General features: G+C 54.9%; 2 protein-coding genes across 3 annotated transcripts in view; one reads left to right on the plus strand and one right to left on the minus strand.

The window, feature by feature from the left end:
* AP3D1 (adaptor related protein complex 3 subunit delta 1) overlaps window positions 1-5576 on the minus strand; it is a 34927-nt gene extending 29351 nt beyond the window's left edge. For both annotated transcript variants that reach the window (XM_034070689.1, XM_034070688.1), the window contains exon 1: window positions 5278-5576. In XM_034070689.1, coding sequence (XP_033926580.1) covers window positions 5278-5373 — 96 coding nt within the window. In that variant the 5' untranslated portion in view covers window positions 5374-5576. The remainder of the gene's footprint in view (window positions 1-5277) is intronic.
* A 7189-nt stretch (window positions 5577-12765) lies between these two features.
* Window positions 12766-15599, plus strand: part of DOT1L (DOT1 like histone lysine methyltransferase) — a 70624-nt gene continuing 67790 nt past the window's right edge. The window contains exon 1 of the mRNA XM_034070927.1: window positions 12766-12887. Coding sequence (XP_033926818.1) covers window positions 12807-12887 — 81 coding nt within the window. The 5' untranslated portion in view covers window positions 12766-12806. The remainder of the gene's footprint in view (window positions 12888-15599) is intronic.

Here is a 15599-nt window from a genome sequence, read left to right on the forward strand (position 1 = left end):
CTGTTCTTCCACCAGCCTCAAAGGTGCAGTGAATGTGGCACTCCATTTCTTCGGAGGAGGTACCAGAAAGCTCTTCCTCTCCCCCAGACCTGCTTTACCCGCGTGAGAAAGCAATCTGTCTGGAGCCCTTCAAACCCTCAGAAGAGGCAGCTACAAAACAATTCAGACTGGGAGCAAAGCATTAGCCCCACTTGTGACATAGCCAATGAAGTAATGTTTAACACAGGAGAAAGCAAGAAGCTAATGAAAGACAGCACTAATGCAAAGCCGCAGCTGCAATCTGCTTGTAATCATACAAGAAAATACCCATGTCTTGGCTCGTGCTCATGGCTCCAGGCCCTTCATTTTCTGTGACACAGCAGGTAAGGCAGGGACACTGTCACCCTGGGCCCAGCTACCTTGGAGGCCAGTACTATTCTGCTTTTCTACCCATTGGTGTGAGCTCCTTATCCAGCCCTCCTTTGTGTATTGTTTCTATATCCGACTCTGCCTTTTGCAGTAATTCACACACTCAAAGAATTAACAATAGCAACTGCAGAGCCACTTGAAAGTGGGTGGAATAATGAGCTCCCTTCAAAGATATTAACACACATATGACAAGCAGTAACTGATCAAGCAGCAGTGGCTGAAAGAACTGTCTCTCAATGAACTGCACACTGCTTATCAGTTGGGCTGGATTTTCACTCTTGGGGACCAACAAGCTTTTCAGCATTCCTCAATATTCCCTTATTATATTTCATTCCATATCTTTCACCATTAGATACCAATACTGCAACAGTGGCTTGAGGCCAAACCATCAGAAGACCACGGCATTAGATGGTCTTTAGCCTCATTTCATGACAGGCTGTACCCAAAAGTCTTTTGTGACCTTAAAAGATTCCTCAAAACTCCTTATGTCATCATTTCATCTGAAAACAGCTCAGAGAAGCAGCTGAAATGTGCCGTGGAGCGCAGCAGCACTTTCTTTAGGGGAAAAGTGTTTTCAGCAATACCAGTGCACTGTCCTTAGGTAAGAGTTGCTAAGAAGTGAGAACATGCTGCCAATTTGGTAAGACCAGTCTCTGGGCAGTGAAAGACGTATTTCACAGCATGGACAGAGGCAAGAGGCATCATGCCTCTTATTTAGCTTGATACTAGTAACTGAAAGTAATCCTTATTTTTTCCAAGCCAGAAACACCAATTGCTTCTTTCATTATTCTAACTTGCTTCTGCACAAAGCAACTTCTTAAACGCAAAGCTGCTATGAGATACTTATTGCCAAACACTCCACAGAAGATTATGATGGACTTTTTAACACCCTTTTTCCAGACCAAAAGCATGAGGGGCTAATCCTGTGGCACACACCAGCACATTCCCTGGCAGAAGAGGGAGGCAGTTTTCCTAAGTTATGAGAAGTGCACAGCCATTTCGCACAGGAGGTTATTTAACGTCTTCTCCCTCCTTAAGTGTCCCCCAGCAAATCAAAGACACTCAAAACACAGAGAATCTGAGCAGGACAAAGCACTACTCATTTAACATCTCTGTTTCTGTATTTTATCGCGTCAGTTTTCTGAAGGAACTCCTCACCACAGCATCTGACAGTAGCTTCCTTGTTGGGAACAGCAAACTTCTTAACTGCAAACGAAAGCGCCAAGTAACATCAAAGGATTATCCCTTCCTTCACTTCACATTCAGGAGAACATCTCTAAGCAGAAATCATTCCTCAGTTTGGAATATCTTGGGAAAAAAAATCCATTATCCTCCTATCAGCCTATGGTACAAGCCATTCCCCTCCTGAGCTTGCTGTGTAGCAGATCCATAAAAAGTAGCTCCAAAGTGGGGAAAAGTTATGCCATAGAGTACAAACCCACCTCATAACAGGTAAAAGGCTTACCAGTTTCATTAGCAAAAGGATTCATGTTCCAAAGGAGAGAGAATGAGATATTGGAAGTGAAGATCAGGTGAGAACCTAATAGGATCAAGTCTTCCTTGCAGGTCTGGTTCTCCTTTAAACGTTGAATTGGCACTGGGAAGCACCACAGGGATTAAAGCATCTGTACAGAGTGTTGGAAAGTAAACACGACACGTCAAACCAGGAAAAGATCTAATGCTGGTGTGCTACCTCATTCCTTCCACACTAGCATTTACTTCGCAGAAGAATGAGGCAGCTCCAATTTTCCCCAGAAGACTGAAAAATGGACAGAGTATGTCTGCACAGAAAAGTGATGGTGTTAACCTTACCTCCCACATTACAGAAGGCCATAATTTTAGTTTCAGTGTTTTAAACTCAAAATAAATGGGCCAGCTTTGGATACAGTGCAGAAACTAAAAGCAAAGTGGTCTCCAACAGGTAATTAAGCACTCTGGAAGAAGAATGTGGACTAAAGCGCCAGGCAGCCTCCCATAGGCCCTCAGTTCTCCGTGAGCTGAGGACACTGAGAGGTGTGATGCTCTATTTACTTCACAACCAGCCTTGGGGTGTGCACATAAGAGTCCCAACAACTTGGGGTGAACACATACCCAGCAAGAGAGAATGCAGCAGGTCTGTCAAAAGGCTGTATTGAGAAACCCAATGGTAACAACTATTTGGCGCATCCTGCACTGCACACACATCCTTGATGTGTCAGTGAAATAGCAGCTATGCTGGTTTGTGATGCTACCTGAGCAGGAATTGGGAAAGGAATAATTCTTACTATCTCCTATCTACCAGGAGAGACTGTCCAGAAAGAGGAGGGAAAAAGTGATGGCAGAACATCCACATGATTGAACTCCAAACAAGAACCAACATATACAACAGAAATTAACATTCTGGATAACTAAATCAGAAGTCAAAACAATGGTCATGCCTTCATTTCTTTCCATGTCATTTCAACAACCTCCTTTCCAGAGACACCTCTTTCATACAGTACCTCTGTTGAGCTGAGACCAACAGCCAGCATCCCCACCATCAAAGCATGATGCTGAATGCTTCAAACAAATTTGCTCTTCTGAATAGGACAGAATGTCTGTCTGAAGCTTAAACACTCATCCTGAGACTCAAATGTTGAACAACTACAGTATTGGAACAACATGTAATAGACAACAATGAACAATGGAAGCACTGCAGGAAAAGAAGGAAGAGTTTTCGCAGCTACTTCCTCTAGAACACCATTCCGATTTCATAATATCCCTTGAAAAATCAGTAAATGTCCATAACCACTAACTGGGAAGCACTGAATCAACAGCCAGCACCTTAACAGCAGAAGGTTTGGAGCCCTCTTCAGCTAGCTGAGCTAGAAGAAGGAGCAGTCATGCGTTGTCTGCAGCCACTCTATGTGATTTAGCAAGATCTTTGATGGATTCTTGTACATTTCATCACTGCAACATCTACTGATGAGCCAAACGTACCCTGAGGTTCAGGTTTTAATTTCTGCTGTGCACATAAGGATATAAAAAGGAACTATCCCTACAGTTACATGCTTTAAAATCTTACAGGTTACATTTGAAACTAAAGAGCTACCATTGTTTAAAATACTGTCATGCTATAGTCCAACTATTGTAATTTACATCAGTCTCTTACAGCAAGAGATAACACATTTGCTTTGCCCTCACTGAGTCCTAGGGAGCTTGCCTACCAGTATAACAACTTCCTTCAAATACACAGAGCTCTACTGAATAGTCTGAGGAGTATTTTTTCCTATCTCCAAAGGAGATCAAAGCCAGCACATTTTAACTATTTATTGTCAGAAACTGAGAACAAACTTGGTATGGCTTGTGCTGCACAAGAACTTGCTCATCCTGACTGGGTAACAGCACTTCTACTCTTCCTGAAGTCCTGGAAAAGGAGCTATATAGAACAAAATTACATTAGGAATGAGAACAGTACATTCAACCCTCCTCCAAGAGAAGCAGTGCCACGAGGGCCTGGACCAGCCTGGACCTTCATCGGGGGATGCTCAGAGGGCCGACAGCTGACGGAACATTTTCTGTCCTATGCACAAAAGGATACAGCATATTTACTAAGAGCAGCAGGACACACAAACTGGGCCCAAGCATGCTATGGGGAAGGGCTCTGTAGAACTACTTTTCACCTGGTCCAGCTTTGAGTATAAGACATTAAGTGTTCGCATGAACATGCCATTTCCACTTCCCCGTGTATTCTCCCACATTTTGCAGGGCATTGCCTGTTTCACAGCAGCACTATCTTCCTCTGTCACCAAATTAATGCCATAAATTTAATGTAAGTTGAAGATAATGTAATAAAAATGTAAGTTTCCTAAACACAGACAAGATGTTATTTATTAAAGAGGCCTAAAAGCCATCTGAACATTCAAGTGGTTTCGGAAAGTGTGATTTGTGTTTCAGCCCAGCAGCATCAGTGATGGAGATTGCAGTTTTCCAAATTAAGTGTTTAATTTAGCTACACGTTTACAACTGTTTCAGATACTTTTAACAGCCGACACCATTTGGATATTGTACTTACATGAAGAGACATCATAGCCTACAAATGTTTTTAGGGTTTGAGCCTGTCACCAAGTCCACAGCAACTCACTCCAGCAAAGTTAAACCATTCATAAGCAAGCTTCTAAGGCCAAAGATGAATGTAAATGATGCCGTTATGATTAGTGACCGTTACTTCCCAATTAACATGTGACACACAGTGTGGAAAGTCTCACATAACATGTTTTTGATGCCTAATTATTTCACCTATACTAATTTCCTGGTCACATGTCTCTAATACAAGAGACAATAACAGGCCAACACATCCAGTTGCTTTGTGCCTAATGAGCTTTCAAACAAGGAGAACGCATTTTAGACACAAGGTATACAAGCTGAATAACCAGAAAGCTGAATTATGACTGAACTCAGCCTTCCTGAATGAATATAGCTGACTACAGTACCTGACTGTAGTGATACAGGAAGGAATTCCTTTGAGTTATACAGATGTATCTCAGAGATTTTAACACCACTGTAACACCCTAAATAGAAAAGCAAGTACCAAGCACGACCCTACCTCCCTCCCTAACGCTTCTCCCTTTGGGCCCACACCCCAGCGTCCTCTTCCTCCTTCTGATTCCTGCTTCCACTTTCCCCACACCATCATTCCCTTTCCGGGATGGCCGAGACACCGGCTGCTGTTGGGGCTGCACAGCCTCCTCCGCAGGGAGAACGGCTCCCACCGCGCTAAGCCCCCGAAGGGGCAGGACCCCACGGTCAGCCCGGGCGGCAGGCCCAGGCCGGAGCCAAGGGGAGCCGGCCACGCCAGGACCCGCCGAGGGAAGCCGGCAGCACCCCGCAGGGGGAGCCGGGGCCGCTCACCTCGTCCTCCTTGTGATTGCGGATCCCTCGCACCAGGTCCTGCAGGTTCTTGTCAAACATGCGGTCGATGCTGCCCTTCACCATCTTCAGCGCCATGGCGGCGGCGGGGCCGGGCCGCGGGGCCGGGCCGCGGGGCCTGCGCTAGCAGCTGAGGGGCCGGGCCCAGCCGGGAATGGGGCCGGGAGCCGCCGCGGCTCCTACTGCAGCGAGAGCCGGGGGAGACCAGCGGGCCCGGGCCGCTCACATGCCGGGCAGGGACGCGGAGGGCACGGACGGTGCTTACCCCGACGCCGCGCTCCGCCCGGGCGCACAGCGCCTGACAAAATGGCGGCTGGTCAGCTGAGGGCTCGGCCACGCCCCCGGCCGGCAAGCCACGCCCCCCTGCTCACTCTCCGCCCTCCTGCCGCGCCCATCGCGTCTAGGCCCCGCCCACCAGCGTCCGCCAATGTCAGCACGCCACTGCCCTAACCCCGCCCCCCAGCCTGGCCCCGCCCTCTCCTGCGCGCCCGTGGGTCTCTGCCGTTGGCCCCGGGGGTACCGGAGGCTGCTCGGGCGGTAGCGGAGGGCTCCGGCCGTGACCCATTGGCAGCCACGCTGGGAGCGAGCACCGGGCACCGGACACCGGACACTGAGCACCGAGCACCGAGCACCGAGCACTGAGCACCGAGCAGCGAGCACCGAGCAGCGAGCACGGGGCACCGAGAACGGAGCACCGAGCACCGAGCACCGAGCACGGAGCACCGGGCACCGAGCACCGAGCGCCGGGGCTGTGCAGTCACCGGCACCCGTAGGGACTCGGGCACCAGGGCGAGACGGGCGTGGAGCTGCTGGGGCGAGGCCAGAGGAGGCCATGGGGATGCTGCGAGGGCTGGAGCAGCTCTGCTCTGGAGCCAGGCTGAGAGAGCTGGGCTGGGGCAGCCTGGACAAGAGAAGGCTCCTGAAGGGGAGACCTGAGAGCAGCTCCAGTGCCTAAAGGGGCTGCAGGAAACCTGGAGAGGGGCTTGGGACAAGGGCCTGTAGGGACAGGCCAAGGGGAATGGCTTGAACCTGCCCGAGGGGAGACTGAGCTGGGCTCTGAGGCAGAAGCTGTTCCCTGTGAGGGTCCAAGGATTTCTCCTTCTGGAATAGCCTGGCTTGGGTCAGCCTTAGAAATCAGGGCCAGGAACAACTCTTTCACTCTTCAGTGTTTGAAACTCCCTTATGACCACCCTTAATAAAGAGCATGGCTCTAACCCTAATCGTTGCCATAGGTAATATCTAAAGCTCATTGTATCTATCTCTGCCTCTTCTGGCTGTTGCAGCTCAGATCTGTTTGAATAACTAACGCCACCTCCTGTTTGTGCTGATGTACGTTTGTAGGCAGTTATCCTGGGAAGGAACTTTCCCACTCCCAGCTGCATTCCTAAGGGATGCTGTGCCATGGGATTGCTCATGATGGGCTGCTGAGCCTCGGGTATGGGGTATCCTTATAGGGGTTGGGGTTGCCCATGGTGAGACGCTCTGGACAGGGTGCCTGTGACAGTGTGTCTGTGTTCAGGAGGCTTTGCTGGGGTGCTCCATGTTGGGGTGCCCATATTGAGGTGCCCCATGTTGGGGTGTCCTTGGTAGGATGCCCATGATGGAGTGACTGTGCCGGGTTGTACATGAGGGTGTCCTGTCCCCAGGTGACCGTTCTGGGATGCCCCTCTTGGGGTGCTCGTGTTGCTCCGCCGCTTCCTTCCCACTGCCCGTCCCTGCCCGTCCCTTCCCGTCCTGCCCGCCAGATGGCGCCAGTGGCCCGGGAGAGCCAGGGGAATGCGGTGGGACCTGGCGAGGGGTGGACCTGCGGTGCCCCGTGTCGGGGACAGGGAGTGAACCGCGTTTGGGTGATGGGTACCCCATGTTTGGGGATGGATGCTCCATGTTTGAGTGATGGGTGCTCCATGTTTGGGGATGGGTGCCCCATGTTTGGGGATGGATGCTCCATGTTTGGGGATGGGTGCCCCATGTTTGGGGATGGATGCTCCAAGTTTGAGTGATGGGTGCCCCATGTTTAGAGGATGGGTGCCCCATGTTTGAGTGATGGGTGCCCCATGTTTGGGGATGGGTGCCCCATGTCTGGGGATGGGTGCTCCATGTTTGAGTGATAGGTGCTCCATGTTTGGGGATGGGTGCTCCATGTTTGGGGATGGGTGCCCCATGTTTAGGGGATGGGTGCCCCATGTTTGGGGATGGGTGCCCCATGCTTAGGGGATGGATGCTCCATGTTTGGGGATGGGTGCCCCATGTTTGGGTGATGGGTACCCCATGTTTAGGGGATGGGTGCCCCATGTTTGGGGATGGGTGCCCCATGCTTAGGGGATGGATGCTCCATGTTTGGGGATGGGTGCCCCATGTTTGGGTGATGGGTACCCCATGTTTAGGGGATGGGTGCCCCATGTTTGGGGATGGGTGCCCCATGTTTAGGGGATGGGTGCCCCATGTCTGGGGATGGGTGCCCCATGTTTGGGTGATGGGTGCCCCGTGTTTGGGTGGGTGTGATGGGTGCCCAATGTTTGCGGATGGGTGCTGTGTGTTGGTGCCAGCTGAGCTGTGATGCAGGGGCAGGCGGTGTCACCGGGGGCCAGGCACTGAGCAGGCACGGGGCCAGCCAGGGCTGCGGGGACAAGCGACCATTCAGGCACTGGGGCTGCTTTCGCCTGCTCCTGCCCCACAGAGCACGTGCAGCTGGCCTGGTCCCCTTGTCCCTCCAGTGCCTTTGTCCCCTACTGAAGTGAACAGCATCACCCCGAGCACACCTGTGCCAAGGCAGCCACAGCACCCACGGGCACAGCAGCGGGTGCCCCATGGCCCAGCAGTGGGGACACCAGGGACAAGCACTGGAGCCATCGCATGAGGGGGACAGCTCTGCAGGGCACCGCACGCCGGCCACGCTGGAGGTGGGATCAGTGTGGGCTTGTTCCAGTGTTAACTGCGCTGGGGTTGGGGTCTGGCTCAGTGGGGCTGAGCAGGCAGCAGGGTCACAGTCCCCCTGGCTCATTCCATCTTGTTCCCTGTGGGTGGCTGGCTCCTCATGCCCAGTGACAGTGCTCCCATCTCTGGGTGAGACTGGCTCCAGCGGCCATGTCTTGATGGGGGAGAAGGGCTCCAAACTGGGCTCAAGTGGTTTCCAGGACCAGACTGGGGTCATTCACAACCACAAAGGGCTTTATCCTGCACCGTTTGCCTTTTGCATCATCCCTGGTGTTGATGTCAATGCTGCTTCTGCATCCCGAGAGGAAACTGTTGCAGCATTTTGTTGTTGTGGCAACTGCAGCCGGAGCATCCCTGGGGAGATTTGGCCCAAGGAGGTGCTGGGACAGATGGAGAGGACAGATGCTGCTCCATCATGTGGAAGGGAGCTCCTGGGTGCGATGCAGGATTGACCCTGGGAAATGAAAACAGGGCTCAGAAAACTGCACGTGAGCCATTGAGCAAGGAGGGGAAGGGGAGCTCTGCAGGGCCAGGCTCTGTGGTGTCTTTGTTTCATCGGGAGGCTGAAGGACTGAGACCTGCGATTCCAGCTGGGGTTAAATCTGCTCCATGAAAGGGGCTGTGCAACGGGAGCCATTTGCAGAGCCTGGGTTTTATTGGTCCTACCATGAAACAGTGAACAGAGCTTGGCCACGCTCCAGGCTCCAGAGGGAGAGGAGGAAAACCCACGTCCCACCAAGGGCACCAGCCTCCCTGTCCCAGCAGAGCCCAAATCAACGGCAAGATGTGGGCACCGCAATGAGAGGAGGCTTCTGCAGGGCTGGGGCATCACGGCAGGGAACCGACCCCATCCCCTGGGGCTATGGACCACCAGCATCCTGCCTCCTGCTCCAGAGGCTCCAGCTGGGGTATTTAATGTGAAGGGAGCAGACTTGCATTAACCCATTGTGTGATCTGGTGTGTTCTTGTCAACTCCATTGAGTCAATACTGGGGATGAGATGTCCCTGGAAAGGTGAGTTTCTGGAGTAGCCAATGTGCACCTTGGCACTGGCCCCCATCCCACCAAGCACTTGCACTGTTAATCACCCACGAGCGTATTGATGCACCACTGCAGGCATCTGATCCCACAGCTCCAAATGGAGTAACAACAACATGGGAATGAGCTCAGGAGTTGCCTTTGCACGTGACTTGTGCAGGGCGAGCTCAGAGCATCGCTTGTGTAAGATGCCCTCTGTGCATCATTCCCTTCCCTGTGTCCCCCATACCCACAGGAGCCAGGATCCTCGTTCCACTCGCAGCCTGCACTGTGGTCCCCGGGCTCTGTGGGAGCAGCAGTGGGATGCAGGAGTGGTGGGATGCAGGGAGGGCTCCAAATTCAGCTCTGAATCGCCCCCGTTGAATGACCCCAGAAATGAGAGCTTCAGAGCTGGGGACAGCTCTGGGGACCATCTCCTGGGGACCACTGCAGCCACATGGCCAGGCATGGGCTGGATCCATCCGGGAAACTCTCATAGCTTCAATTGCTCTTTATTAGCAGCCCAGGAGCCTGCTTGGGCCACACAAGGACTTTGACACAAACTGATTAAAGACCAACCTAACGAACTCAAAGAGAATTCTTTAAGCGGAGCCTGCTGTGCCTCGGAGAGCTCCTGCCATGTCTATTTATTTAAATTTAATGGAATTTTTGTGGTAAGCTAATTAAAGATGAATTGATTATTTAAGAGGCCGTCAGAGCAGTTTAAGCGCTGCTGACTTGATGATTTTAGTGTTTTCTTTAGGAAAGCATTCCTAGTTAGGGAGCTTTCTGCACGTACGGACATTTAAGGGGGCAGAAAGGACACAAAGAGGAGAGCGGCTGAGTTCGGGCCCAGATTCGGAAGCGTTTCTGCATGAGGGAGCCATGTGTCGTGGGGACAGGAGCAGGGACACATCGCAGGGCTCCAGTGAATGGCCCCGTGCCTCAGCTGGAGGCAGCTACCTCTCAGTCAATGGAGGTGTTCCATAATGCACCAAGCGCGCCTGGAAACCTCCTGCTCTGGCACGCAGTGCCCCCAGGATGCAGCTCTCAGCCCAAATATCGGTGTCTCTGTGCGTCCCCAAGGGGGAGGGAGCAGGATCCCAAAGCACTTTGCAGATGCCCGGTTCTGGAGCTGCAGCCCAGCACAGGAGAGCGGCTGCGATCGCCCCGAGGTGTGGGCTGAAGCCCGGCTCCGGAGCAGGCAGCCCCCAGCCTCCCTGTTTGCAGCTGGTGATGCACGGGGACAGGAGCTCCCCGTGTAGGTCTCACAGTGGGTTTGCTGCCCACAGCCCCCAGGATGTGATCGGACATCGGGGCCCTTCCATTGTTCCTTCCACAGTGAGGCCATCACTGGGTGTTGGGGTGCACTCACTGTCCCTTGGCCAAGGTGCAGCATGGGGAAAGGTGACCCCTGTGTGAGGTGGGACTCCCACATCACCCACGGCAGCTTGCAAGCCATAGCTGGTTTTGGGAAGCCCCCTTAGGGCTGGGTCCCCACCATGCATGGGGACATGGGGACGGTGCTCCAGGGCTCCTTGAGCAGCAGGAGGGTGGCAGAGCACCCAGGTGTCCCTGAACTACATGTCCCCAAGATAAGGGGAATTAGCACCAAAAAAGCTCCAAGGGAACAAGCTCTGGCCTGATTTTGTCACTAGGCTCCCCGCTGGGCACTTAAAGACACACAAAACAGAATCGCTTGCCCCGGGCCAGTGCTTGGCACCTATAGAGGTGCAAAGCGCTGTCATTCAGGACAGTGCAGAGATGCAGGATGGTGTCAGTGCACCCCCGCCACCCCCACGAGGTGCAGCATGTAGTGCTCCGATCAGGTTACACCATGTGGTAGGGTGTAGCTGCACCCAACAACTCCCTGGCCCCCCACTGCTCCTCTTGCACCAAGGAGGCGGTGCTTGCAGCTGATGGATGGTGCATGGGATGCTCCTCAGTGCAAGGCCATGGATTCACCATGTCCCATCCCAGTAAAGCTCCTCAGAGTCGGGCACGCTCACCTGTGTGTAACGGGAGCCCCCGGCCCTGTCACGCACATGAAACACGCATGCTGGTGTGCGGATTACCCCAGTATCAGTGCTTGCCCCGTGACCTGTGTGCACACCTCGCACGTGTGCTGGGGAACTGTGCACACACTGCGCGGTCACACAGGCTCCGGCCTTGCACAGGCACACGAGCGCTGGGCACCAGCCTGGAGCCATCACACAGGGGCCTTGCACGCACACATGGGTCCCGTGCACTGTCACATGGAGCCTTGCACGCGCACACGGGTCCCGTGCACTGTCACATGGAGCCTTGCACACGCACACATGGGTCCGTGCACTGTCACATGGAGCCTTGCACGCACACACGGGTCCCGTGCGCTGTCACATGGAGCCTTGCACGCACACGGGTCCATGCGCTGTCACATGGAGCCTTGCACGCGCACACGGGTCCATGCACTGTCACATGGAGCCTTGCACGCGCACACGGGTCCCGTGCGCTGTCACATGGAGCCTTGCACACGCACACGGGTCCATGCGCTGTCACATGGAGCCTTGCACGCGCACACGGGTCCCGTGCACTGTCACATGGAGCCTTGCACGCGCACACGGGTCCCGTGCACTGTCACGTGGAGCCTTGCACGCACACGGGTCCATGCGCTGTCACATGGAGCCTTGCACGCGCACACGGGTCCATGCACTGTCACATGGAGCCTTGCACGCGCACACGGGTCCCGTGCGCTGTCACATGGAGCCTTGCACACGCACACGGGTCCATGCGCTGTCACATGGAGCCTTGCACGCGCACACGGGTCCATGCACTGTCACATGGAGCCTTGCACGCGCACACGGGTCCATGCACTGTCACATGGAGCCTTGCACGCGCACACGGGTCCCGTGCGCTGTCACATGGAGCCTTGCACGCGCACACGGGTCCCGTGCGCTGTCACATGGAGCCTTGCACGCGCACACGGGTCCCGTGCACTGTCACATGGAGCCTTGCACGCGCACACGGGTCCCGTGCACTGTCACATGGAGCCTTGCACGCGCACACGGGTCCCGTGCGCTGTCACGCGGGGCCGCGCGCGGCCGCACGCGCGCCGTTCACCCCCGTGCGCGTGTCACGCGCGCTCCCGCACCTCCCGCCCCCCCCCCCCGTACCCCGCACCCGGCGCGCGCGCGGGGAGGGCAGCTGAGGACAGGGGGAGGGAGCGCGAGGCCGCGCCCCCCCCCCGCACCCCCCCCCCCCCCCCCCCCGCGTCCGTCGGGCCCGGCCCGGCCCCGGCGCCTTCATTGTGCTTCGCCTCACGCCGGCCCAAGATGGCGGCGGCGCCGGGGAGCCCCGCGAGCCGCCGACGACAATAGACGGAGGCGAGGGCAGTGCGCGCCCCCGCCCGCACCGGCACCGGCCCTGCCCCCCCCCCCCCCTCCCCTCCCGTCCCCTCCCCTCCCCACCGCCGCTCCCCGCACACGCCCCCGGCCGGGCCCGGCCGCCACACCCCACCCCGGCCGGCCCCTCTAGCATGGTGCGGGGCCGCTGCCGCCTCCTCCTTCTCCTCCGGCTGCCGACATGGGCGAGAGGCTGGAGCTGCGGCTCAAGTCGCCCGTGGGAGCCGAGCCCGCCGTCTACCCCTGGCCGCTGCCCGTCTACGTGAGTATGGCACCTGCCCCGCGGCCCGGGCCCGGACACCCGCTGAGCCCCGGGGACCGGGGCCCGGCCCCGTTCCCTGTGCCCGGCGGGTCCCCGAGCTCTCCCTGTCAGCGGCCGCTCCATGCGGTAATCCTGCTGCGGGCTGCAGGGAGGGAAGGAGGAAGGGAGGGAGGGATCCGCGGTGTTTATCCGGTAGCGCTTCCCAGGCGGGAGCAGCCGCGGGCCGGAGGCTGCGGGGCCGCCGGCCCCGGAGCTGCCGCTCGCCTGCGAGTCAAATCCCCTATTTCTTTCTATAATTGGTCGATTAAAGTTAAGGGCGGGGAGGAGGAGGACTGGGGAATGAGAAGTTTTCGTGTTTTCCTGAGCTCGGCTCGGGTAATAACCGGAGCTGCGGGGAACCGGAGGGCTCTGGGGCTGCCGGACACAGTTACCGGTGCCTCGGGGTGCTCCGGGGACCCCCAGACCCGGTCTCCGAGTGGCAGCGGGCAGAGGAGCGTTAATTGTGGGTAGGGGAGCAGGGCTCTGCCTTCGGTGCGTGTTGGAGGGGTTGGTGCGGCTGCTGAACGCCTCCCTCCAGCGAGTGCCCTTGCAGCTCCTCTTGTATTGACGCTGAGCAGGATTCCAGTCAGCCGGAATCCTGCCGCTTCCAAGGAGAATGTCACTTGTCCCTCTTTAGCTGCGGAGCGCTGGGGCTCTTTCCTAACTTGCCTGACTTTTCCCTGCCTCTCCTGAGCCCTGGGTGGGAGATGTGTGACCTTGATAACAATGTCCGTGTTCGGATTAGGGACCGTCTCAAGGCTTGAGAGGTTGGGGTTTGTGTGCGTGTAGGGTTCGTGCCAATCCTTGACCAGGTTTTCACCCCGGTTGCCTTAGCACCTCTGAGAGCAGTTTGTGAAGGGGGAAAATCGCTGTGTCTGTATTGCACTTGGCCTGCGTGCTGCTGATTGTTGTGTTCCAGGCTTTGCTCTCTCGTACGTGTGCTGCTTCACGGGGAGAATGTGCTGGGACACACGGGCTGGGGCCGCCGATACTGCTGATCTTGGAACGGGCTTGGCAGCCGGAACGTGCTTGGATGCGACTGATTACGAACCTATGGCTTGTGGCAGGGGAGATGGCCGCGTGTTTGTATCCGCTGCCTGCCGCTTGGTGCTGTTGCCGTATCCGTGGTTGCCAAAACATCCTCCATGGACGCTGGTGTGCTGTTCCCATCGCTGCTCCCGATGGAGCCTCCAGCACCGATGGTTAACGCAGCTCTGTCATTCGTGTGTGTGAGTTGGCGGGCGCGCGCTCTCGCTTAAATTTGACAGAAACTGAAAGTATCACGATGGCCGCTTCAGTTTTACTCCATGGGGCCAAGTGTTAACTGGGTGTCTCCCGGCAGGCTGTGGGAGGTGTAGGTGAGAGATTACATAGGTATGGGATTGATCTGGAAGGAAGGGGTTTATTTATTGTCATAAAACTTCCTACAGGCTTAAAGAAATAACCTGAACCAAACCAACCTCTGCCCCTCCTTCAAATGTGCTTTTCAATGCTGTTTGCAGCATGGGAAATAAGGATTGAGTTAATTCTGGGGAAACTTGAGCAGCCGGTTCTGAAGATGGCAGACTACATAGATTTCCTTTCCTGAGACATGCAGTGGGCAGGGGTGCTGATCCCCACGTGCTGCCTGCTGTGTGTGTGTAGAAATACCCCCCCCAACCCGAACATCCTGCCAGGAAACAGGCCTCTCCGAGCTGGGAATGTTCCCACCGGAGGGGATGGTTCATCTGGAGCGGATCAATATCCCATCCTGGCAGTTTTGGGGAAAAGATCATGCTGCACATCAGAGAAGTGTGTGCTTGCGTGCATGGGCATGCATACACACACATACACGTGTGCTGCTTGCTTCCTTTGGAGCAGCACACCAACTCTGGAGTGTTAGGAACAGATCCTCCTCTTGGTGCACGGCAGCATTTGGCCCCCTGACATTGTGCTCCGTTAACTGAAGAGTTTCTTTCCCTCCTTGGCTCAGCCTTGGGCTGGCAGCAGCTCTATGTACCGTTGTGGTTTTAGAGCTCAGCTCTCTTTGACGTAAGCAGAACATTTCTTAGTTTCACCACTCCGTCTGCTTCTGGCTTCCTAAGAAGCAAGGTGGAATACCAGGTGGGGGAGAGGGAAATCCACTTCCAGTAGTTCTATTTAGCCCTTGTTTATTTATTCTTGCTGCTTCCTGTTGTTTGCTATGAGATCTGTTCTCCAGAGAGAGCTGGAGAGCACGGGGAGGGGAAGCTCACAGTCCTGCCTAATTATTTTTGGTGTGGATGCCAGGAATGGCTGGGAATTATCTTCCCCCACATCAGAGGCTGAGTGGGGTTGTAGGCTGCTGAGTGATGAGCACCTCTGCGTGATGTAACCCTGCATTGAGTAACTTGGCTATTTTTATGCTCTTACTACATCTTAAATTAGCAGCGTTTGTATTGCTGCATAAAAGGCTGTGGGTCTAGTGTCTTGTATTAATGAGTGACTGGATTAATATCATTATTTATTGCAGGACTGCTGCTTATTTCAGGTATAATAGGAAAAGTGGGGTCTCTTCAGACTGCTGAGTTCGCATAATAGCTGTGCTGACAAACTGCTGCTTGTTGGGATGCTAAAAGAGCCTGGGAGGCTGATGTGAAACATGTATTTCCCTACGAGTCTAATTAGGGCCGTGGGAGGAGAGAGCATTGGTGT

This window comes from Melopsittacus undulatus, chromosome 19, assembly GCF_012275295.1.
Source record: "Melopsittacus undulatus isolate bMelUnd1 chromosome 19, bMelUnd1.mat.Z, whole genome shotgun sequence".
Taxonomy (NCBI): domain Eukaryota; kingdom Metazoa; phylum Chordata; class Aves; order Psittaciformes; family Psittaculidae; genus Melopsittacus; species Melopsittacus undulatus.